The following is a 25,346-nucleotide window of genomic DNA, read 5'->3' as shown; positions in this document are numbered from 1 at the left end:
GAGACAAGTTGATGAAATGCTGCGAGATGACATTATCCAGCCGTCCAAGAGTCCGTGGGCATCCCCCGTGGTGTTAGTGAAGAAAAAGGATGGGACCCTACGTTTCTGCGTCGACTATCGCCGCCTGAACAAAATCACAAGAAAGGACGTGTATCCTCTATCACGAATAGACGACGCACTTGATCGGCTCCATAACGCCAAGTACTTCTCGTCAATGGACCTCAAGAATGGCTATTGGCAAATCGAAGTCGACGAAAGAAACCGAGAGAAGACGGCGTTTATAACACCGGACGGCCTCTTCGAGTTTAAGGTGATGCCCTTCGGCCTTTGCTCAGCGCCTGCAACTTTTCAACGCGTTATGGATACAGTACCGGCAGGATTGAAGTGGCAGACTTGCCTTGTGTACTTGGACGACGTCGTCGCGTTTTCCTCGAGTTTCGACGAGCATCTTCGGCGCCTTGAAGCTGTACTTCAAGCCATCAAGACGTCCGGACTCACACTGAAGCCAGAAAAGTGCAGATTTGCGTATGAGGAGCTCTTGTTTCTGGGGCACGTTATCAGCAAGTCTGGAGTTCGCCCCGATCCACGGAAAACAGCCGCCATCGCCGACTTCCCGCCGCCCACTGACAAGAAGGCCGTGCGCCGATTTCTGGGCCTGTGCGCCTATTATAGGCGGTTCGTGAAAAACTTCGCCCGCATCGCCGATCCTCTCACTAACCTTACCAAGGCCGACTCGGAGTTCAAGTGGGAAACGCCACAGGAACACGCTTTCCAGGAGCTTAAACGTCGCCTCCAGACGCCTCCGTTACTTGCCCATTTCGACGAATTCGCCGAGACAGAAATACATACTGACGCAAGCAGCGTAGGTCTTGGCGCCGTTCTTGTGCAGAGGGCTGAGGGACTTGAAAGGGTTATTAGTTACGCCAGCCGATCGCTATCCAAAGCAGAAGCAAATTATTCCACAACAGAAAAGGAGTGCCTCGCTATCATATGGGCTACATCATCTGGGTCGAAATTTCGCCCCTACCTCTACGGCAGGCCCTTCAAAGTTGTGAGCGACCACCACGCCTTGTGTTGGCTAGCCACCTTGAAGGACCCTTCAGGTCGCCTCGCACGATGGAGCCTGAGACTTCAAGAATATGACATTACTGTCATTTACAAGTCCGGCAAAAAACACTCCGACGCTGACTGTATTTCTCGTGCGCCTGTCGACCAACCGCTACCCGACGACTCGGATGACGACTACTTCTTGGGAACGATAACTACCGACGACTTCGCTGAACGACAGCGGGCCGACCCGGAACTTAAAGCCCTAATAGAATGCCTCGAAGGCAGGACCGCCGAAGTACCGAAGGTATTCAAGCGCGCACTTGCATCGTTCTTTCTACGAAACGGTCTTCTACAAAAGAAAAACTTTTCACCGCTTCGAGCTAAGTACCTCCTTGTGGTGCCTTCAGCTCTGCGACCAGAACTCCTGCAGGCCCTGCACGACGATCCGACGGCAGGGCACCTCGGTGTTTCCCGCACGCTCGCGAGGATACAAGAAAGGTACTACTGGCCACGTCTTACCACCGACGTCACTCGTTATGTGAGGACATGCCGGGACTGTCAGCGACGCAAGACACTGCCGACAAGGCCAGCGGGACTTCTGCAGCCAATTGATTCACCTTGCCGACCTTTCCAGCAGATTGGTAGGGACCTACTGGGGCCGTTCCCGACGTCGGCTTTCGAAAACAAGTGAATCGTGGTAGCTACCGACTACCTCACCCGCTACGCCGAGACAAAAGCCCTGCCAAAAGGCAGTGCATCCGAGGTAGCTAAGTTCTTCGTCGAAAATATCGTCCTACGTCACGGCGCCCCGGAGGTCCTTATCACTGACAGAGGAACGGCATTCACTGCCGACTTAACTCAAGCGATCTTGGCATACAGCCAAACAAACCACCGCCGGACGACAGCGTACCACCCACAGACCAACGGCCTCACTGAGCGGCTTAACAAGACGATCGCCGACATGCTGTCGATGTACGTCGATGTCGAACACAAGACGCGGGACGCCATTCTTCCGTATGTGACCTTCGCATACAACACGGCGGTGCAGGAGACGACGCAGATATCTCCATACAAATTGGTCTACGGAAGGAGCCCGGCAACGACGCTCGATGCCATGTTACCCAACGTCACCGACGAAGAAAACCTCGATGTGAGCGAGTACCTTCAACGTGCCGAAGAAGCCCGACAACTTGCGCGTCTCCGTATCAAGAATCAACAGACGACCGACAGCCACCGTTACAACCTTCGACGACGCTTCGTGGAATACGAGCCCGGTGAACGTGTTTGGGTGTGGACACCGATACGCCGACGTGGACTAAGTGAAAAGCTTCTGCGACGGTACTTCGGACCGTACAAGGTGGTTCGACGTCTCAGCCCACTTGATTACGAGGTTGTCCCCGACGGCATCACGAACTCTCAACGACGCTGATCGCGACCTGAAGTCGTCCATGTCGCGCGCCTCAAGCCGTTTCATGCACGTTAACAAACTGAAACAGTGTTTTTTGTATTATTGTTGTATTGTAATTTATTCATTGTACTTTCTTGCATTATTATTGTACCTTCATCTTTAGTTAAAGCATCGGGACGATGCCTTTTTTCAGAGGGGGGCAATGCCACGTTCCATTTCACAAGTTTTTGTTATCGTTCCGAAACACCACACGATTCTCGGCGCAAACCGCGCCTGCAGGTTTCAAGAAGGTTCCGGACTGTAGTAGATCATTTCGATAAGATCACCCCCACTGTGCGAACGGTACAGATTGTTCTGGAACCTACGCCACCGCCAGCGACAACGCTAGAACATTCGACGGCAAGGGTATAAATGCCGACGCGCTTCGCCACTTGTCAGTTGTTGATCGAAGGCCGACGCTGCGTTCGCCGCTATCAGTCCGAGACTGCTATCTGTGCAAGACTGCTGCTGTAATTAGACTTTCCCTTTACCGGGCACAAGTTCGCCCAAATAAACAGTTAAATCCCAACACGAAGTTTGCTGTCTTTGGCCACGTCACGACCCCGTGACAATATACATGCATGTAGCATAACCCCCGGCGGCGCAAGCGCCGTCTCGGCGCATTTAAATGTCAACGTCACTAGGAGAGTTGTAGGGCTTCAAGCGCGCAGCATGTACAATATCAGTAGCCTGTTGGGCACATGAAGGCAACGGGGCGGCAGGACCAATTTCATATGTTACAGGAGTAACCACACGAAGGATTCCGTATAGGCCTGTGTAGCGAGTATGCAGTTTTTCTGACAAGCCAACTTGACGGGTCAAAGACCAGAGCAGTTCAAAAGAACAGGGCGGAAAGTGTACGTCGCGGTGTCGTTGGTCATACAAGCGCCGTTGTTCTCTTGTGAGGTCAGAAGGTGAGTACGGGTGATTTCGCGTGCGTGAGCGGCCCGAGTGATAGCGTCCATGGCATATTCACTGGTCGGTACTCCAGGGGACGGTATGACGATGTCTAGAGGCAATGTTGGTTCTCGGCCAAACAGCAGAAAAAATGAAGAGTAATCGGCAGTGTCATGGCGCGACGAATTGTAGGCAAATGTGACGTACGGCAACGCGAGATCCCAGTCAGTGTGGTTGGTAAAAACATACTTAGCGAGCATGTCTGTAAGAGTTCGATTTAGACGCTCCGTAAGTCCATTGGAAAGACGGAAGGCTCGGTGTCGGTGTCATGCATAGTGCTAGACTCAGCGACTGGGTAGCGGGACAGGCAGTCTGCGTCCTGATGTAGGCGTCCGGACTTGTACGTCACCGTAAAGGTGTACTTTTGGAGTCGCAGAGCCCAGCGACCGAGCCGGCCAGTAGGATCCTTCAGTGACGTAAGCCAACATAGGGCATGATGGTCAGTTATCACAGAGAAATTAGTGCCATATAAATATGGGCGGAACTTTGAGACTGCCCAAACAAGAGCAAGACATTCACGCTCCGTAATAGAATAGTTGCACTCAGCAGCTGTGAGGAGGCGGCTAGCGTAGGCGACAACTCGGTCGTGTCCCCGTTGGCGGTGGGCTAACACGGCTCCGATTCCGTGACCACTAGCATCGGTTCGAACTTCCGTCGGAGCGAATGGGTCAAAGTGAGCCAATATGGGTGGAGTCGTCAGTAGCGTGATTAGGTGAGAAAAGCAGCAGCTTGGTCGGTACCCCACGTAAATGTGACGTCTTTCTTCAGAAGCTCTGTGAGGGGTCGAGCGATGGTTGCGAAATCTTTCACAAACCTTCTAAAATAGGAGCAAAGTCCTACAAAACTCCGGACGTCTTTGGCTGACTGGGGCACAGGAAAACTGGTGACTGCACGAATTTTCTCAGGGTCCGGCTGCACACCAGAGGCGTCGAAAAGGTGGCCCAACACTGTAATTTGCCGGCGTCTGAAGCGGCACTTCGACGAGTTGAATTGGAGGCCTGCAGTGCGGAATATGTCGAGAATAGCTGACAAACGCTGAAAGTGGGTCTCAAACGTTGGGAAATATACAACGACATCATCAAGATAACAAAGACATGTTGACCATTTGAACCCTTGTAGCAAAGAGTCCATCATGCCCTCGAATGTGGCTGGGGCGTTACATAGCCCAAATGGCATAACCTTGAACTGATATAGGCCGTCTGGAGTTACAAATACAGTCTTCTCTTGGTCTTTTCCGTCGACAACAATCTGCCAGTAGCCGGAACGCAGGTCTATTGTAGAAAAGTATCGGGCCCCGTGGAGACAATCGAGAGCGACATCGATGCGGGGTAAAGGGTAAACATCCTTTTTCGTGATTCTTTTCAGATGACAGTAATCCACGCAGAAGCGCCACGTGCCATCTTTCTTTTTAACGAGCACAACGGGGGACGCCCAAGGGCTCGAAGAGGATTAAATAATTCCTTTGGCCAACATCTTGGTGACTTTTTGTTGAATTATTTTACGCTCGGTGGCAGACACCCGGTATGGTCGCCGATGAAGGGGATGAGAATCACCTGTGTTAATGTGGTGCTTGACAAGTGAAGTCTGGCCGAGTGGACGGCGGTCAATGTCGAATATGTCGTGGTAAGAAGCCAGAAGGCGGCATAGCGCGGTTGACTTCTCAGGTTTGAGGTCCGGGGCGATCATGGAGCGTAAGGTCGCATCGAAGAATGTGGCATCTTGCGAGTGATGTGGGTGCTCGGGACATACGTCTGCCGTAAAACAGGTGACGTGGTCGTCAATTAAGGGCTTTAGCATGGCGACCGAAATTCCTTGGGGTAGCACTTGTTTTATGAAACCGAAATTGATAACAGGTAAATATGTTCGGTTAGAGGCCATGCTTACGACAGAGTGTGGGACAGTAATGTCACGCGCCAGAAGAACATCAGTAATCGGCGTCACGTTATAATCATTATCGAGCACGAGAGAGGGTGTTGCCAATTCAATGAATGTGAGAGCTTTAGGCGGTATTCAGAAGAAGTCAGTGGTGCACAGGCTGTTCGGGAGTTCAGGGTGAGAATCCGGGAGAAGAGGAAGTTCTAGGCAAAGAGTACCGGCGGCACAATCTATCAGGGCAGAATGCGTCGATAGGAAGTCTATGCCAAAGATTAGGTCGTGGGGGCAATTTTCAAGCACCGTAAATAAAACGGGGACATGGCGGCCGGCAATACTTTACACGAGCAGTACACATTCCAGTGATGGCCACAGTTCCACCATCAGCGACACGGAGGACTTTAGTTGCTGCAGGCGTGAGGACTTTTTTGAGCAGGCGACACAGATGAGCACTCATTATGGACACTTGAGCTCCGGCATCGACTAACGCCGTCAAAGAAATACCGTCCACATACACCTCAATCAAGTTCGTATTAGTGGGGAGCGTCAACGGAGGATTTGGATCATTCGCAAGCGATGCAGCACTACCTCCCGGAGCTGCATGATCTAGTTTTCCGTCCAAGAGGATCCATAGTTGACCGGCGACGAATGGCGGCGTGGTTGGGGCGATGGGGAACGGCGGCGTTGAGGTGACGGCGAACAAGCAGTGGAGCGGCTGTTAGGGACGTCGGAAGAAGGGTACACACGACTGGGCGAATACCGACAGGAGTCCTCGTATCGTCGATTAGAAGAAAATGGGCTCCAGTTTGAGGGCGTCCAAGTGCTGCGGCAGGAGCGGGAGATATGGCCAACTCGGTGGCAGCAGAAGCAGATCGGCTTGTCGTCTGCAGTTCTCCATTCCGCCGGATTGCGGGATCGCGAAATAAAATGTAAGTCATGGCGTGGTGCATTTGTTGTCATTGGTCTGGCGACGGGTCGGGAGACAGAGCAGGCCACAGGAAAACCAAGCTTTGCAATTTCCTGCCTCACGAAGACTTGAATAACGGAGACCGGCGGAAGCGTTTGTGCGGCGCCATGGTTGAGCGGATGTGGAGGAAATGGTGCCGGACTTGACGCCTCAAGCTCCCGTCGAACTATTCGTGTCACGCTGTCCCGCATGGGTGGTGTGGCACCGAGATCGGTGCAAGTGGATGTAACAGCCGTGTTTGGTAGCCGCGTAAACTGAGGCAGAACACGGCGGCTTTTGGCCATTTCGAAGCGGCGGCATTCCTTGATAGTCATATCTACAGTCGTGACGTTAGTGTAGACGAGCAAATTGAAGGCGTCGTCCGCGATGCTCTTAAGTATGTGGCACACCTTGTCACTCTCTGTCATTTGCTCGTCGACTTTTCGGCACAACGCGAGCACATACTGTATGTACGAGACATACGACTCTGTTGAGGACTGCACACGAGTGGCGAGTTCTTTTCGCGCTTCCATTTGGCGACCGGACGGGTCCCCAAAGATGTCGCGTAGTCCCTCCTTAAAGGTATCCCAGCTGGTGAGCTCGGTCTCATGGGCGTCGAACCAGACCCGTGGGGTGCCGTCCAAGTAAAATATTACATTGGCGAGCATCATGATAGGGTCCCATCGGTGTGTGTGGCTAACACGCTCGTACATACGTAGCCAGTAGTCGATGTCGAGACCAGGTTGTGCGGAGAATGTACCGGGATCACGGGGGGTGGGCATCGTCAGGTATGTAGTGACTGGAGCTACAGATGGAGACGCTGACGGGCTGTTGTCATTGGTAGCCATGGCCGGAGACTGAACGGTGCGGCCACTGCGAAGCTTCGTGAAGACGGGGAACGTTCCACCTCCACCAAATATGTTACGGAAAAGAAGAGACGCCGTAACGACGAGGCTGGGGATGAGATATATTCAAAACCAGCGGTAATGTCATGTCAACCCTTCGTCTTCCTCGTCAGGCACACACGCGCGTCGCCCCTTAGAATATCAATATACATGCATGTAGCAATATTGTCGTTTTAGATGTTTTCATATATTGAGCTTTCACTCTGACGTAAATTCTTACTTAAATTTAGTGTCCCTTTAAGTCACACCTGTTTGAGTCTTCCTCCATTTCGCCCAATCAAAAGGTGGCTGCCATCTGTAGGGAATCGAACTCGCAACCTTGATCCTAGCAGTGTCACCTTAGCCACTACCACGGCAGATGTACTAATAAAAACATCTGATTTTTCAAGCATGCCTGCATTTTGTGATTTATTATTTCCATCAGTTTTCAGCATGAGTGGCAACAAGAGATTTTCATTTGCAAAACCACGGAATCTCCTTCCTTGCAAACTCTGAACATATCGGTTGACTCATTTCTACCATCAACACGCATGACAACTGCTGCTGTGTGTACGATGCTTTTTCTTTATTTTTTCTTTTATGTGTGTATGCTGTTTAAATCAAGACGAACCATTACCAACTTGCCCAAGTTATTGTCTTACTGACCATTCACTCTCACTATTGCGGTCACCACTGCTTACACCACATTTACCAACACCCTCATTCACTGCACCATCTCCAATGCTAGCCACGACAATAAAGATCACAGTAAAAAATTTTTGCAGCCACTCGAAATTTGTAGGCTAGAACCTTTGTTACTTCAAATATGTTAACTAGAACCTGTTCCTGGATTTTTGTTATTCGTTGAAGTTTTTCTGTTTTTCGGTTTCCACCTCTTGAATCGAAGGTGTGGCTTTTACGACCCACAGATGCAGCCTTTACACAAGTACATACGGTATATAGCAAGGAATAAACTAGATATTTTAGGTGAAAGAATGCCACTCACTCTCCTGGTCCAACAGCATTGTGGCTCAGCAGAATTTTCCCGCCAATTCCACTGAAGTACTTCGGTTCCAGGTCAAACTCCTGAAGCACAATGTTGCTCGCATTACATACTGACATGGGCCTGAAGCACCTAAACTTGAACTTGCTGGCATAGACAACACTACCAACCATAGGTTCACAGAATTGCACAAAAAAAAAAAATGCCATTAAGGTGATGAAACTAATGTGAAATTAACAAAAAGCATCACAAAGAAAGCCAAAGGATTTGACAGTGGACACGTACAATCTCCAGTTGACTTAAAACTAATTTTCTCCATCAAAAATTACTACATTGCTCAATGGCCTATTCTTCTAGACCTAGCCATGCTTAACATGTAACATATCACAGAACTATTGAAATATCTTGCTCCTTGCTCAAGGATCAAAACCAGGGCCAACACTTTTTCATGGCTGATCACTCTATCAGACGGGCCAATAAAAAAAAGTAAAGCTATCACAAATTCTTCCTATAACATAACTTCCTAATAAAAGAGCATGTTCATATGCGAATGCTAACTGCTCAGTCCACCAAGTTTAGTACAACGCATAATCTAGACAGCACTACTCACATTTGATACATGACACTTTTAGACTCACGCAAACGACAACTTCAGTTAAACTACATAATGAAAGGTCTCAGAAAAAAGTGTGCCCATAGAATCACATTGATAAGGAGGAAAAAGTTTCTGACAGACAGTTTCTGGGGTTGTTAAGTGTTGCCAAGTCACTGGCGACCATTGAGTTTCTTATAAGTACACTAGAGGGAACTCTAATGCTTGTACCTATAGGAGCTACAACGCATGGCGCTTCAGCGAGCAAGGGAACGATGGGTAATACATCGATTTGCCTAAATTTTCTACTATCGGCTCCATTTGCCTTCGCCTGGCTTAGAGCTGCTTTATTATGAAACGACAATCAGCAAATGTCCTGAAGTTGCACTTCACCAAAACCTTCTAGGCTCATCAATTCAGATCGGGTAACTAAGTTATAAATAGTTTGTTCTTTCATTCTAAACAAAACCAAAACACAGCAACAAACAAAGCCACAAATGCGTTCAAAGCCCGAAAGCACGAAGACAAGACAAATCCATGTACTACCCATCATTCCCATGGTCGCTAAATGATTGAAGCACCCCAGAGTCCTCTTTAGTTAACTTTAGGAAACTGTATGCTGGCGACTGCTGATGAGCGCATGAACACCAGTGGGACCTAATTAATGCAAGTTCGTCAGGCTCATTTAGATGTTTTGCTGCGGCCTCAAGAAAATCATCTAACAATCAGGTGTACAACCAAGCCTCGTTTTATTGTGCCTTCCGATTCGACCAACATCCACTATCTCTCTATGAACTGGTGGCTCGTAGGATGGCATGAAAATTAAGAAAAAATCTTTAGTTCCGTTACCTTCACTTTTGAAAGGGCACTCAGGACCAACCTCTCCTATGACTGAGACATTTCCTTATTCATCAACATAAGGGAATGAGTCTATGAGATGCGTGCATACAATGCTTTTGTTAACATGTATGGCTTTGAAGGTGGTACGTGCCGCACTGAAAAAAACAGGGAACGTGCAGTTTCAAAAGCGGGTAAGTCCCCCTCACCATGTTATAGTCCTTGCAGGCTTCATAAAGGCCAAGGAGATAGCTGTAGCCGCGATGGCCCTTGCGCACGTAGAAGACGTCGTCCCCTCTCGTGTTGCGCTTCCCTGCACATCAAGCCGAGTACGATTGTGCTACAACAAATAGCACAAAAAAAAAGCATAGAAAGAGAAACAAAAAAAATGGCAAGGATCGCAACACAGAAAACTACTGCGTCCAGCATTACTATTCACTTTTTACTTCGCTTTGAGTTTGGCTCAGTTCTGGAACTTTTAATCTGTGGCTCCAACATTTACCACAGCATTGCTCTCGCGTGTATAGGCAGCTTAGTAAAGACGGTGCGACATCTCTAAAATGTTGCCCCTGATCTGTGCAAAGTGCTTACGACACCATTCGGTACTAAAAAAGATTAAAGAGACAGGAGCCATGTCTGTATGAAGAAAACTGCAACCCAAAACTGCAGACTTGAATGAGTTATCACATATGAGTCTCTTATTTCCAGAAAGCTTAGAATCTGCTTCATAGCTCTGCTCCTGCTACCCTTAGACATATCCCTCTTTCCCTCTATGCAACCCAACAAACGTGTGCATGCATGTACACACACACACAAATGCATACACGCCCTTTTCAGCACTTATTATGGAATGCATTGATCATGGTAGTAGTATTCAAGAAATAACATAAACTAAGAGATAATGAGAATAAAACTCACTCTCGTCTTCAGTGAGATGTGGATAGACAGTCTGCACAGTCTCGAGCAGTCGCTTCTCATCCACGAAGGGTAGCAATGCTACACCTGTGGAAGAATTTAACAAAATAATTTTAAGGTGTCACAGCTTTGCCACCAAGGCAAAGCAATGAACGCGATAAGCAGATTGAAACGTGCCCGGCGTTTCTCAGGTACAAATGATGCACGAAACATACATACATAAATGACACGCTAAACATAATAACAGGTACAGATGAACGCGAGTAAGTTATGACAAACTGTACAGAACCTGCAAAATGTGCATAGCCACTGGATACCTAGCTGTGTCTCAAGAAGCTTTCTCGGTGGCCATATATACTAGTGCGCATGTTTTCAAGTGTAGTTTGCAACTGTGGCAAGGATGATTCCACAAAGTCAGTTCCACCGAAAAGATGAAGCAATGAAAGTGATAGCGACATATTGCAATGTTATACATACAAGTCAGGCTGGCAGTCAACTCATTCAGATCTGATCTCACGTAACTATACAAACGCTGGTGTAAGATAACACGACCGCTCCAGGTAAGCTCTTGGCATTGCTTTTCCGTGTTGAAGAGAGCAGCCCATAGAGGCTCCCACCTGCCATGGGGGCACAAGGCGCGCCCTGATTATTGCCGCATTAGTGTGGCAACCATAAGCGCCCCCCTGCCCTTGTTTGCTAGCGACATAAGCGCGCGCAGACGATCGCAGCTGGAAAGGCAGTGTTCGCTCTGCAGAAACAGGAGGCTAGCACGACCTTCCCTACATATACATATACGTGAATGATGGTGGCAACTATGGCAAAAAAACCCGCCGAGACTGCATATAATTGCTATGGCAATAATAAAAAAAAAAACATAATACCACGTCACACGCACTCATTCCACAGTACAATATTACGCACGCACAAGTTTTCTTCAAATTCGAAACATTCTTATTAGGCTTGTGCGAATAGTGAATTTTATTTTTGAAGTGAATTCCATGCGAATAGCGGTACCACTCAAATATTATAGAATCAAATTCAAGTGGTATATATCATATATTATCAACAAAAATTAGCACATTTGCCATGACCCAACCAACCTGCACAATATTATTTTTTAAAAATGAAATAGGGCACCTGATCTTCTCTCATTCAAAGAAAGTGCAAGCAACTTTGAATGAACGCAGAATATGACTTTCAGTAGATTGCAAGTGAAAACCTAGAAAATATGTTACGTTTTAAAGTACACTTATTTACTACACTTAGAGCATATACATTGGTGTAAAATGCTTTTAAACTTAAGAAACAAGGAACCAATGCGAGAGTGGTATATTCATTTAACCTTAAAGCAAAACTTTGTGACAGTGCGAACTACTTCTAGACAACTGTTTTCACGACTTAGCACACCTCTACTGCAGTGAAACCATCTTTACAGAGAATTACAGGTAGCTTATCGTACAACAATTCAGTCACTTCGAATACTTCGAAATTGGCAATAATTTCAATTTGAATCCAAGCAGATTCAACTACTGTAATATTCATTCAAATATCCAAAGTGTTTGAATATTTGCACAGATATAACTCTTATACAAAATAAACTTTGTGGGATATCAAATAGGGCAGGTCAGAGCTTGTACGAGACGAGCTTACACTAGCGGGCTAGGACCTCTTTGAATTGCATTGTAGGTCAAGGCTGCTTTCCATAACTGCCATTCAAAAAGTAAACAGATGCCGGAATACCGCAGGTTTTTTCAATGGCTTTGAAAAGGTCATGCATTAGGGTCATGCTTTAAGACGGTTAATGATTAATGCAGATACTATCGGTGCTCTTCCAGAGCAACCGATTGGGGGCCATTGGAAAGCGTGGCTAAAGACTGTGAAGGACTAAGGGAAGCGGTGAACATGAGGACATCATTTCCAAAAATAAATAAATAAACAAAATACAAAGCTGCCCACCTTGCCAGGCGTACTTCTTGCCGTTCAGGTCAATCTTAAAGTCAGTAGGATAGAAGTCAATGATGGGCGAGTCCTGAGGAAGCAAGGCAGGCAAAATTTTGTCACCACAGGCTGCTGCCAGCACATGGGGAGGGGTTAGGGGAGAGAAAATGGGCAGCGGGATGAGGGAATCAGAGAAAAGACACACAGCACACATCAAACACCACACGCACATTGTCCCTTGTGCATACAAACACTGTGTGCCGATTACAAAGCAAACGATGAGAGAACATTGACGGACATAAACTAGCTTACATGGCAGCATTACCATCTGGGAATGCCCAAAATAAAAACAGAAAAAGATGTCTTCAACTACCTTGATCACTCACTCGTGGCAAAAAAAAAAAAAAATCTTGCGAGACAAACTTTTCCCACTTCCTGACACCATAATAAATAATGTATTTACTCGCATAATGAACCCACGTTTTTCTCAGAAAAGTTGGTGCCAATTTGAGGGGAGGCTTTATTACGCGGGAGATAAAAGTCATGGGAGTTATGACAGCGAAGATTTCACATGAATGTTTTGCTTGTCTTGGCCCGCAAAATGCGAGACGAATCTTTTTGTAGCCCGAAGCTCTTTTCTTCTATAACGAACGCGCAGGGATCGACGCTGAAGTGTCGTCCAGCTGCTCGGTTCCCATGCTATAGAGCATGCTCGACCACCTTCCAGTTTCAAACCAGCTGTGTAGCTATTGTACTGGCCATACGCACCCTGCTCAGCAAGTGTCAGAGGTGTCCTCAACTAAGCTCACTACGACAAACCTGACAACAAAAACGCAGCGCCAAATGGTGGTGCAAAAACGTCGCAGGCGACACGCTGTCGGCACGGTAGACAATTTACATGGTTTCCGAGTTGGCGGGCACGTGGCGAGTTTCTGCGCTACGTGCCCGCCATCTCGGAGGTCATGCGTTTGCTTTTTGCTTTGTTCTCAGGCCGCTGTGCTTGCATGACACTATAAGCAAAGAGGTTTCACCCTTATTCGACAAATGGCACTCTGCCCCGAAAGGCCCGACTTCTAAATTTTGATTGACGTCGTCCACGTCCCCGCTGCTCGCAACCATTTAGCATGGTTGAGAAACTATGCTTTGACTTTCATTGCCTCATTATTTTGTGATACAATGGCTTGATTTCACGTTGTTTCGATCGTCAACAGCACTGAGTATCACACTGAAATAAAAATAAACAGATACATTTAAAAAAAAGACATTTCTTTTTCTTCTTCCAAGAATGAAGGTGGGGGGGGGGGGGGATTCATTACGCAAGTAAATAAATGCGGTAAATAGAATCATACTGTGGTGTTTATTGTGCGTGAACCTCACACTGGCCAGCTAAAACTTCACAGTAGCAGCGCTCGTCCTGTGCACTCTGCGTTCCTTTAAACTTTGTAGCGCTGCGTCAATCATGGAAGTATTCCAACTAGCCCAACTTTCTTTTCTACGGCCAGCTCAGTGCCCATGGAAAGAGTTGCCTATACAAGAATCTGGTGGAGCAGAAACATCAAAATATGAACATGTATCATATGAATTTAATAGCAAACACCAATCCGTAGGAATAAAGACAACAAAAACTTTGGGAATGGGGAGGAAAGCATAAAGAAATGTAGTATGGGGTGAATGGGTACACATGATCTCAGGATAGTTTGCTAAGACGCCAATCAGTAACAGCTATCCGTTACTGACCACCTTTCTATGCTATTTGTTGAGACTTTCTTGCCGTTTGTCTATTTGTTGTTTATCTTTTGCAATGAAAAGGATGTCATTCCTGTGCACTCATCCAAGAAAGGTCTCCAGCTAGATGTGAACGAGTGAATGATGCACTGGTTATGCTTAACGAAAAGCAAATGCTAGGGGTGGGATAACTCAAACCGCCTTTGGGGTTGTTTTAGGGGGCCTGAAAAATTGTTTGGGGTACCTACACGGATAGATGAATCTTGCTAATCTAAGAGGGAATGCTCCTTTCTATATTCTCTTTGCAAACAAGACTTCTGGAACATCCCTTTATGCCAGATTGAATACACATGACAAATGCTAACGATTGTTTGCCTCACTTGCACAACACACGGCTCAGCAGTGAAACACAACTACACAAATGCAGGTTATCTGATAAAAAAAAAAGCATTCACTGTAACTAATTTTCAGTAAAAATATTTGTTGTGCTGGATGAAGTGAATTTGCCACTGTATTTTGCATAACTGTGTGTTCTTACACATACTCTGTACCTTTGTGAGAATAAATGTTGCATAACTTCAAACAAGGTAGAAATCGTAACAATATCCCCCACCACATTTTATTTTGTGCATTCAACATGCCGTTTTGGACTTTCCACAAGCAAACTGAATTGCTTTTTGCCCAAGCTTGTCTGCATCTAAACAATGCTAATAAACATTGATTTGATTTGATGTTCTCTGTATGAAAGCAGCAGACTACCATTTTCCTTTGCAACAATCAGGCATGTGCTCAAAAGCCTTGCAGCCTCCAGTGCTGATGTGTGAAGAACACACTCACCGGGTCATCCATGAGATCAGCCCACGGCAGGGGCAGGTGCTGCTTGCTGGCGGCTGGGAACACACTCATCAGCTGTTCCATGGGCTTGAACTGTGGTGAAATGGGAGAAAGATGAAAACATTCTCTCGACACTGCGCCATACTCGGCACCAACTTTTCTTGACAGCCCGTGGAACCTAGAGAACCAATATGCATGAAAAATAGCGCTTACGTTTGCTGATAACTTTCTCATTAGCCTCGCTGAAATAAATGCTGCTTTGTTAAGCATAAAACACAAGCAGTTGCAACAAGTCGTTGGAAATATCCGGGTATTGTTCACTTTGCAAGAATGCCTTTCCTTTCTACTGCTTCTTGGACAGCACCACTTTTACAGCATGCCCTTTTTCCAAAACAAACGTGGCGTCCATGATGTAGTGGATCGGTGCAAATACATGATTTAGTTCTCAAAAAAAAAAAAAAAAAAAATTATAATATGGCACTAAAACGTACACCGAGCCACTGAAATTTTTCAGATTCCTATTTTTTGCGATCGATGCGTGGTTGCAGCTGTGGCACTGTAGTGTAGTGTGTGCTCGTGAGGATATAAGGATAGGTGTTGCTCGCAATTGTTGGACGCATGCTCGAGTGCTTCAACTCGGTTCCGTTTTCAAAACATGAAAATGTCATGTTTGGTGCGGACTTGATGCAAAAAAGTGAAAATGTAGCAGTATGTAGAAGGATTTGTCTTTTGGGGCAGTTTGGCGCATCGGCGCAGCTTTCACGTAACTTAAAAGCACTTACAAGCATCACCCCAAAGCATCATTAAAAAAATCATTTAGAAGCCTCACTTGGAAGCAATATGTAAGATGTCAGACAAGCTAAGTATAGCGAAGATTAAAGGGAGATGCGGGTCGAAAAGCTCGAGTTTTTCTTCAAAATTACAGATTTTTTATTTTCGCCTGTTTTGATAAGATTAGTACCTCTACTGTTATGAAAAAAATGATACAGGACGAGACTTAACTGGAAATGCTTTAAAGTTGCATCTAAAGAGCACCAGGTGCAAAGGTCCAAAGTGTGCAGTATTCGAGCACCTTGCCGCCGATAATGCGCCGCCGTTCGCCATTGTTGATCGCACGAGTCGAAGAGTCGAGCCTCACTCTTCAAATAGCAACAGTTTCTATCGCTGATGCAGCGCAAGAAATAATAAAAGGAAGCACGCTTCGGCACGTTTTTCGAGCGCCGCGACTGGCTTATCACGTGGTACGAATCGGGGACCGCCATTGGCCGCTGCGCGCCTGTATGTGCTATGAAACCTATTTGCAGGGTCCATATCTTGCCGAGCAGTGCCGCTGAACAATGCTTTTCTCGTGTAATATTATCTCCGTTATGAATGAAAAAAAAGGATTGCTCGCAAGTGAAAGCCGTTGTGCAGCGCGCTTTGTAGGAATAGGCTACAAGCAGCTGATCCGATTTGCGGCAGTTGTTGGCTTGCAAAAGTCAATGCATCAAAAGTCATTCACACCCGTCAGCCGGAAAGTTAGTGATGCGGCAATGGATGACGTCAGTGCCGATCTTGCGAGGTCGAAAGAGCTCGCAGTGAGAGAACTTAGCAGGGACGACATTGCCATTATGTACGACGGTATGTGGCAAAAACATGGCTGCAAAATGGCATGACACTGGACTTAGTTTGAATTTCGCAGACCCGTCGAACTTCTTCCTAGCTTGCAGTTGGCACAAAGCTCTGCCAGATGGAGCGGAAGTTTGGCAACATTTCAAGGCCCTGTCTGTGAGCGAAAGGTGTGTGAGGAGTCGGCTCGAAAAAGCCGAGAGGGACAAACTAATGGTGCTGGCGTATTTTAGTCGTAGTGGCCACTACAAGAAGGATTATTCTTTTTAGTGTGCAAATTTCATCAGATTTATTATCTTTCATAAATAACAGCTCAATTTTAACTTTAGAACTCGTTTTTCTGAAAACACAAATTTTGCCATTTTTTCCAATGTGCCCCTCTTTTTCCGGGCCCTTTTGGTGCTCGGATCTACATAAAATTTTGCCGAAATTTTTTCCAAAGTATGACAAATGCAATTATCTAGTTTTAATTTCAATATTTTATTGTATAATAAAAAATTGTATGTATACCTTTGCTAGGATAGGTGAAATATGGAATTTTTACGTATATCATTTTTCACACATATTGCATATTTTGTATGTGCTTCCTAATTTGTTATTTGCATTCTACACTTTATTTGAAACATTATAAACTATGAATGGTAAAAAATTACAGACATTTAGGGATGAAAAGAGGAGGGGCAAAAGGGTTAAGGTTTTCACTTTGTCATGTTGCAGAGCTAAAAGTGTGCAACTTGCAAGAAAACTAATTGTTTATTTGAAATCAGCATAAGAAGTTCTAAAAACAGCTCAAGTTTCATTGCTCTAGGACGAATATTAAAAAAAGTGTCTTCGAGTAGCATCTCCCCTTAAACTAACATATTTTGCCACTTACTTGTATAACTTCAATTGTATTATTATTTAAATCCTGCTGCTCCCAAATTGCTTGACAGTAATTACCATTATTGTCAACTTCAGTTTGAACCAAAATTACATTAACTTTTCACGACTAGAAAAAAAGAAAAAAAATGTGCCAAAATGACCGAAAATCTTTTTTGACTCACTTTGTTGAGCTTCTTTTTTTTTCTGAATAAAATGGTGCCATTAATTCAACAAAATAATATTTCTTTATTTTAGCGAGTGCTTAAAAAATACTGCATGCATAAAATCACACTTTGCAAGGCAATTAACGGTGAGACACAGGAGGCAGATGCGTAATAAACTCTAGTGGGGGGGGGGGGGAGGACAAGTGGGGCCATCTGGCATTGAAAAACACAACTACAGTGGTTATGATGACGACATTGATGACATTAGAAAGTCCCATAACTACTATACGTACTCCTCGACGGTCATTGTATGGTTATTGAAGTAGCTGTTGTTCTGAAAAAATAAAATTACAATCTTTTTCTTATTGCCAAATCTGACATATGCTATGCTTTTGTTACCAGAAGTTTGAGGCACATACAATATCTACATAGTTTACTCCTCGACGGTCATTGTATGGTTATTGAAGTAGCTGTTGTTCTGAAAAAATAAAATTACAATCTTTTTCTTATTGCCAAATCTGACATATGCTATGCTTTTGTTACCAGAAGTTTGAGGCACATACAATATCTACATAGTTTGCGACACTCGCATGTCATTAGTTGAAGCTATTTTTTTTTTTACTTTGTACCCATAAAACAGAGGCCCTATCTTGAATATGGGGCTGCTAGAACCAAGGTAAATACTGCCAAATAAGCTCATAGTGGGCTTGACTTTATTTGCCTTGTTTAATTCGACCAACTAGATAATACAACCGATTATGGCAGTTTTATTCACGATTAAAAGTCCTCTCCAACATGTGCACAGCTTATGCAATTGGCATAAATATTGACCAATTAATTTTTTGACTGGTTTATCGATTGATTGATTGCTTGATTTACATCAGAATATCGGAACTATATAGAAGATGCCGCAGAGAAAGAATAACATTATTTAATTAAATTTCATTAGTCTGCACCTAACTATAAATGCACCATCATTTGCACATTTCCTCCTCATCATAACTTGGCTACAGAGGCTGTGGAATCAAACTCAATGCTTCGTAACAGACGCCTCACCGCATAAGTGTGGCAAACAATCCAAATGCACATCTACAGCCAGCAGATAGATAAAGCTTAGTCAACCACACCAGCAAAACATCCTCGACAAAGCAAAAATCAACCACACCCTCGACAAAGCAAAAATCACAGCGTGAGCTTGCTGCCGAACAGTTCAAATACACATCCACCAACAGATAGATAAGGCAATTATATCGTCAACTACATCAGCAAGAACAACGCTTTGTCATAGGCACTCGAATTCAAGCACTCACGGGCTGGGTTCCTCTTTCAAACTCGATATTGAGGTCACCAACGTTAATAAAGTCAGACGCAAATGGGGCGTAGTGGTACGGGAAAAACCACTTCCAGGATGCACAACCCTGTGAGAAAGCACAGAGAAGAAAAAATGGCATTCAGCAGAGAGAAAACTGCGAATTCACTTGCGAATGCCCATTTCTTATCCCATGCAATTTCAGACATGACACATTATACGCAACATTTTCCCAGAACATCCTACTTAATCACTTTTGTGCGGGGAACCACTGAAGGCTCACTCATTTTGAGCCTCGGGAAGGCAATGTGAGCGTTGCTTCACATATAGCTTGAGGAGCTACAGTACCCTAAACAACCACTCCAGTCTGAAGAACTTGCAATTAACTTCTTGAAGCGGTAGTGAAAGAAAGCCAGAGAGCTTTCAGAGGATCTTTCGCACAACAGTTGACTCATCATCTCATGAGTTACGTACTTGTGACGTGTTTCACAATAATGTTTATTCAAGTTCACTTATAAAATTGATTTTAACCCCTCAACCATTCTGTTTCATGACAGTTCTTCTGTTTCAAAGCTTTCTTTTCCCCCATTAACATTGAATATTTGGTTGAAAAAAAAACAACAACAAAAAACACGTTTTGATTGACAAAAAAATGAAATTGACACCTATATTCAGCCAAATTGCACAGTGAAGTTTATTGTTCCACAGCTTATGAGTGTCTTCCACGATTCCCACCATGACGGCTTCGTCTAGAAGCTGATGATATAACACATCAATTCATCAGGCGACGTTATACGTTGCTTGGGACACCTAAAACAGTAACCGAGGGTGCTTAATGGAAACACTGCTCAGGTCAAGCTGCCTACAATGGCGCACACTAATGTTAGTGTACGCTGAGCAGTCTTATTCTCATGAACTGCTAATTCTGATGTCATCATCACTATCACTCCCACTACAGAATCAGAATAATTGGCGCCTAAGGAGCTGTACGCTGACAAAAGGCTTTTTTTCCGCGATGATGCACGATTTCTTTGCACAATTCCGGTGCGATTCTTTTGTTACTCTTCAAGTCTTTTCAGTGCTTTTTCTTTTATTTCTCAGTACTTCTACCCTCTCTAGAATATCTAACATGTTCCTATGTGTTCCCACGGGAATTTCTACTGGACAGCTGTCCGGCAGCGTGTTCTGATGCTTTGGTCATACCGCCACTTCAGGAATGCTTGATATGTTGCATTTGCCATTTTCAAACTGACATTTTGCACTGATCACACCACCAATGAAAAACCAAACGTGGCTATGACGTGAAATGTAGTACAAACCTATGACCACCCCATGGTTCGCCACTTCCCTCCCTCAAACCAATCAGCATGTTTGCATGTTTCTCTCTCACCTACAATGCACACACTACTTTGAAAGAAAGAAAGAAAGACACAGAACCAGCATCCAGACACCATCCAGCTAACAAGCAAATACTGTATTTACTTGCATAATTTGCGCACTTCTCGCGGTTTTGAGGCCTCGAGAAGATGGTGTGCAAATTACGCAGGGATTTTGCGAGCGAATACAAAATATTGTGTCACAGTCCTAACGCACGCAGTATATGCATTCAAAAAAAAAAAAGAAGAAATAAATTGGAGCCCAAATGAAGCATACTTGTTAATTTTGAAGGAATGAGCACGTACTTCAACCAGTCGGATCTGGTTACACGCGGTGCGGTGGGAATCATTGATCGCGAAGTCCGATTGGGAATCATCGTCGCCGCCGCTGCCACCGCCTTTCCGTAGCGCATTCTCCACGGCTCCGTTAAGCGCGTTTGAATGCCCCATTTTCTCGAAGCTCTTTTGGCAATGGTGGGAAGTAGGTCTCACGACACGGCGATACCGGAAGAACTAAGCATCCGCAGATAATTGAAAAGGCCTTCTTCAAAGGCAGGAAACTTGCATTAGCAAGCGCACACTCTTCTGCATTCTCGCGTACCGATCGCGCTGGTCGTCATGCTGATGTACGTCCCCTTTAAGTACTTTGCGGTGGCACGCTTCCCATTCCCTTTGGCAAAATTTACAACAGCGAGCTTCAATTTCACTGTATATATAATTACTACAGCACATCGCAAAAGAACCATCAAGACGTGTCCACCGGATTGCAAAACCAAAACTTCCGAAATCGACCAAGCGTGCGTTGCAGCGTAGACGCAGAGAACGAGGGGAACAGTTGGCGCAACAGGCCCTCGCACCCCTCGGATGCAGAAAGTCGTCCGTGCTGTGACGCGAGCGTGCATTCTCGCCACTGTCGCTGTGGTAGAGATTGAGAGATAAGGGGAGGCAAACACTCGAGCAGTTTCGGTGACCCGTCAACAGGTTTGTGTTCCGGTGCGGTATTCCAGGGACCCTAGTTCGAGGCAAGTCCGTGGAAAAAGGGACTTCACGCTGGCAGCCTGTCTAACTGCGTTAATCTGTTCAGCCAGGCGCGCACCCGGCCGAAGCATCGAAACATGCATCGAAAGGTCCAAAGATGCACGCGCCGGCAAGCTGGCTTGGGTGGGTCGGGAAGTGTCAAATATGCGAGTAAATATTTTTTTTCCCCGAAAAGCTGAAAAAATATTAGGGGTGTGCAAATTATGCGACGGCGCAAATCATGTGCGTAAATACGGTAATCACCGCAGAAGAAGCCACGAAACAGCGACGCAAATTTCACGAAGGAGCCTAAAAGAACCAAAAGTTAACGAATTTTCCCATTCTTGAAAATATTTTTATTTGCCTATACTGTAAAATGTCACTCAAATACAAAGGACAGTTGAAAAAAACACTTGTACTATTTTGTACAGCGAAACTATGCGCAACCGTGATGAAAGCACATATATTTACTTTTCATCATTGCCTCCTTTGGGTTGAATGCATGTTTGCGGTGCATGATTAATTTTACTCGTTCACTTCCCACTACGCGTGTTTGCCGCCAACACTCCACTCAAGGTCACCGACAAAAGCGCTATGAGTGAATGTGATGATCACTGAAACAACTATATTTGCTGGACAAATACAAATAAGTCCTGAAAAAGTGACAAGTGACTAGAAAATTCTACAAGTGGATCCGTGACAAAAGAAGTCTAAATTTGCTTAGTATAAGCAGAATTGGCAATTCTGCTGCGTAGGACGAGTGGTCATACACCTAACTGGGTATCTAAACAGTCCCAATGCACTTGCCTGGTAGTAATAGCGAAGAACCCAGCAGAGGCCTTCAACGTAGGCGGAAGCCTGCAAAAACATCGATGTTAAGTTACCCCAATGCCCACAACTGTTGGGAGAAGATAAAGAAAAGGAAGAAAAGCAACAAAGAACAAAAACAACACTTGCCACGTCATGACGAAAGGCTATATTGTCGGGCCCAATGTCAAACTTGGACACGTAGTAGCGCTCCCTCCAGCCGTCCTCCCAAAGGCTGCATTGAAACGAGCAACAGCCATGAGCCCAGTTTCGCCAGCGCATCATAAGTGTTCATCACTGAGATGAGTGTTCATTCCTACGTTTGATGATTTTGCAGTGGTTTATTGCTATATCAGTTTCTTGGTACTTCTGTACCTTGCTGCCACCTTTGATCGGCAAGTTTTGTGTTAAAGGTCAAGTTGAATGAGTTTTTTCGTGTGCAATGACTTTTGCACATGTTAGCGAGGATGCGCCGGCAAAGTTTTGGCATAATTTGCAAAGCCCCTTTTTTTGCAGCCCTAAAATAAGCGAAAAAAAAAAGAATATATGCGAGTCAGGCAAGTAAACTTGTTAATAACAAATTATGCCAAAGCGAAAATTCGCCGAAATCGTACTTAGAGAGCTCGATGTAGCCAGGGCACTGAGAGCAAGCACGCTTTAAGGGGAGATGCTACTCGAAGACACTTTGTTTTTAATATTCACGTTAGAGCAATGAAACTTGATCTGCTTAAGGAACTATTTATGCTGATTTCAAAAATATTGTTACGTGAGTAACGAGACAAAGTATTGCGAATATATTCGAAAAATATATTGGCAAGAGCGGTTGCAGCACTGGCCAGTCTGGCTCCGAGCTCGAGCAGCCAGCGAGCCTCATCTTCTTCGTCGGGCGCACACGCGCATTCGCACTATGGTTTGTGGCAGCCTACAGGTAGCATAACCCCCGTCGGCAAAGGCGCCGTCTCGGCGCATCTAGATGTCAAGATCATTGGGCGAGTGGTACTGCTTCAGGCGTGCGACGTGTACGATGTCGCTGGCCCTAGGGGTGGATGAAGACGGCGAGGCAGCAGGAGTGATTTCATAAGTGACGGGAGTCACCTCACGAAGCACTCTGTAGGGCCCTGTGTACCGAGAGAGCAGCTTGTCAGACAGGCCAACGTGCCTGGTCGGAGACCACAGCAGAACCAACGAACCGGGCGAAAAGTGCACATCGCGGTGTCGTTGGTCGTACCGACGCCGTTGGTTTGCTTGGGAGGTCAGAAGGCGAGCACGAGCGGTTTCGCGTGCGTGGGCGGCCCGGCTGATGGCGTCCAGAGCATATTGTGAAGTTGGAGCTGCTGGTAACGGAATCGTCGTATCGAGGGGTAATGTGGGTTCGCGGCCGAACAGCAAGAAAAAAGGGGAGTAACCAGCCGTGTCGTGGCGCGAAGAATTGTAGGCAAATGTCACGTATGGTAAAGCGATGTCCCAGTCAGAGTGATCTGAGGAAACGTACTTTGCAAGCATGTCAGTTAGGGTTCGGTTCAGGCGTTCTGTGAGGCCATTTGTTTGCGGATGGTACGACGTAGTGAGCTTGTGGCGTGTTGCACAAGAGCGTAGAATGTCCGCTATGACTTTCGATAGAAATGTGCGGCCTCGGTCCGTGAGCAGCTGGCGTGGAGCACCATGTTGCAAGATCACGTCGTGTAGAAGAAAATCGGCGACGTCAGTGGCGCAACTTGTTGGAAGGGCGCGTGTGATTGCGTAGCGTGTGGCGTAGTCTGTGGCCACAGCTATCCACCTGTTGCCAGCAGAAGACAGAGGAAAAGGGCCGAGTAAGTCCAAGCCGACGCGAAAGAAAGGTTCAGTAGAAATATCGAGTGGTTGAAGGCGCCCAGCCGGAAGCGTCGATGGTGTTTTGCGGCGCTGACATTCCTCACACGCCGCGACGTATCTTCTGACGGACCGTGCCAGACCTGGCCAATAGAAGCGACGGCGAATCCGGTCGTATGTGCGGGACACACCCAGGTGACCGGCAGTAGGAACGTCATGAAGTTCGTGGAGTACAGCCAAGCGGAGGTGTTTGGGTATGGCAAGCAGCAGAGATGGGCCGTCTGGATGGAAGTTATGCCGGTATAATGTGCCATTCTGGAGTACGAACGAGCGATAGGATCGGTTCGATGGGGAGGAGTCGAGGCGCTCAATGATAGCTCGTAGGGCTGCATCACGGCGTTGCTCGTCGGCTATGTGGTTCAGTTGAGAAACGGAGCACACGCAGGCGTCGTTGTCAGGTATGGTGGCCGATGGGTCAACTGGATAGCGAGAAAGGCAATCGGCGTCCTGGTGCAGGCGTCCAGACTTGTATATCACAGAAAAGGTGTATTCTTGCAGTCGCAGAGCCCAGCGACCAAGTCGACCTGTAGGATCTCTTAAGGATGAAAGCCAGCAGAGCGCGTGGTGGTCGGTGACGACGGAAAAGTGAGTGCCATATAAATATGGACGGAATTTTGAGACCGCCCAGACAAGAGCAAGGCATTCTCGCTCTGTGATCGAATAGTTACGCTCTGCAGGTGTAAGGAGGCGGCTAGCATACGCGATAACGCGGTCGTGTCCCTGTTGGCATTGGGCGAGAACGGCTCCGATACCGTGACCACTGGCATCAGTTCGGACCTCAGTTCGGGCAGATGGGTCAAAGTGGGCGAGGATAGGGGGCGTCGTCAAAAGTGTTATGAGGTGAGAGAAGGCGGCAGCTTGAGTGGACCCCCACGAAAATGGAACGCCTTTCTTCAAAAGATCGGTAAGTGGTTGGGCGATTGCCGCAAAATCTTTCACGAACCGCCTAAAGTAGGAGCAAAGTCCCACAAAGCTCCGGACATCTTTGGCGGATTGGGGTACTGGGAAATTCGTGACGGCACGAATTTTCTCAGGGTCCGGTCTCACACCAGAAGCATCGACAAGGTGGCCCAGCACGGTAATCTGTCGGCGGCCGAAGTGACACTTCGAGGAGTTCAACTGGAGGCCAGCTTTGCGGAAGACGTCGAGAATGGCCGACAGACGCTCAAGGTGGGTCTCAAACGTAGGTGCAAATACGAGGACGTCGTCTAGGTAACACAGGCATGTTGACCATTTGAACCCGTGTAGCAGAGAGTCCATCATACGTTCGAACGTGGCGGGGGCATTGCATAGGCCGAAGGGCATAACCTTGAATTGGTATAGGCCATCTGGAGT

At 46.2% G+C, this 25,346-nt stretch overlaps 1 protein-coding gene across 2 annotated transcripts in view; it reads right to left on the bottom strand.

The window, feature by feature from the left end:
* Positions 1-25,346, bottom strand: part of Rat1 (5'-3' exoribonuclease 2 Rat1) — a 125,493-nt gene that overhangs the window by 24,310 nt on the left and 75,837 nt on the right. For both annotated transcript variants that reach the window (XM_037418983.2, XM_037418984.2), the window contains exons 19-26: positions 22,293-22,377; positions 22,143-22,193; positions 18,944-19,051; positions 15,004-15,093; positions 12,460-12,532; positions 10,507-10,590; positions 9,798-9,901; positions 8,163-8,242 (exon numbers count right to left, since the gene is read on the bottom strand). In XM_037418983.2, coding sequence (XP_037274880.2) covers positions 8,163-8,242; positions 9,798-9,901; positions 10,507-10,590; positions 12,460-12,532; positions 15,004-15,093; positions 18,944-19,051; positions 22,143-22,193; positions 22,293-22,377 — 675 coding nt within the window. The remainder of the gene's footprint in view (positions 1-8,162; positions 8,243-9,797; positions 9,902-10,506; positions 10,591-12,459; positions 12,533-15,003; positions 15,094-18,943; positions 19,052-22,142; positions 22,194-22,292; positions 22,378-25,346) is intronic.

This window comes from Rhipicephalus microplus, chromosome 6, assembly GCF_043290135.1.
Source record: "Rhipicephalus microplus isolate Deutch F79 chromosome 6, USDA_Rmic, whole genome shotgun sequence".
In the NCBI taxonomy this organism is placed as follows: domain Eukaryota; kingdom Metazoa; phylum Arthropoda; class Arachnida; order Ixodida; family Ixodidae; genus Rhipicephalus; species Rhipicephalus microplus.
Note: the sequence above shows the minus strand (reverse complement) of the source record. Positions and strands in the feature narration are given on the sequence as shown.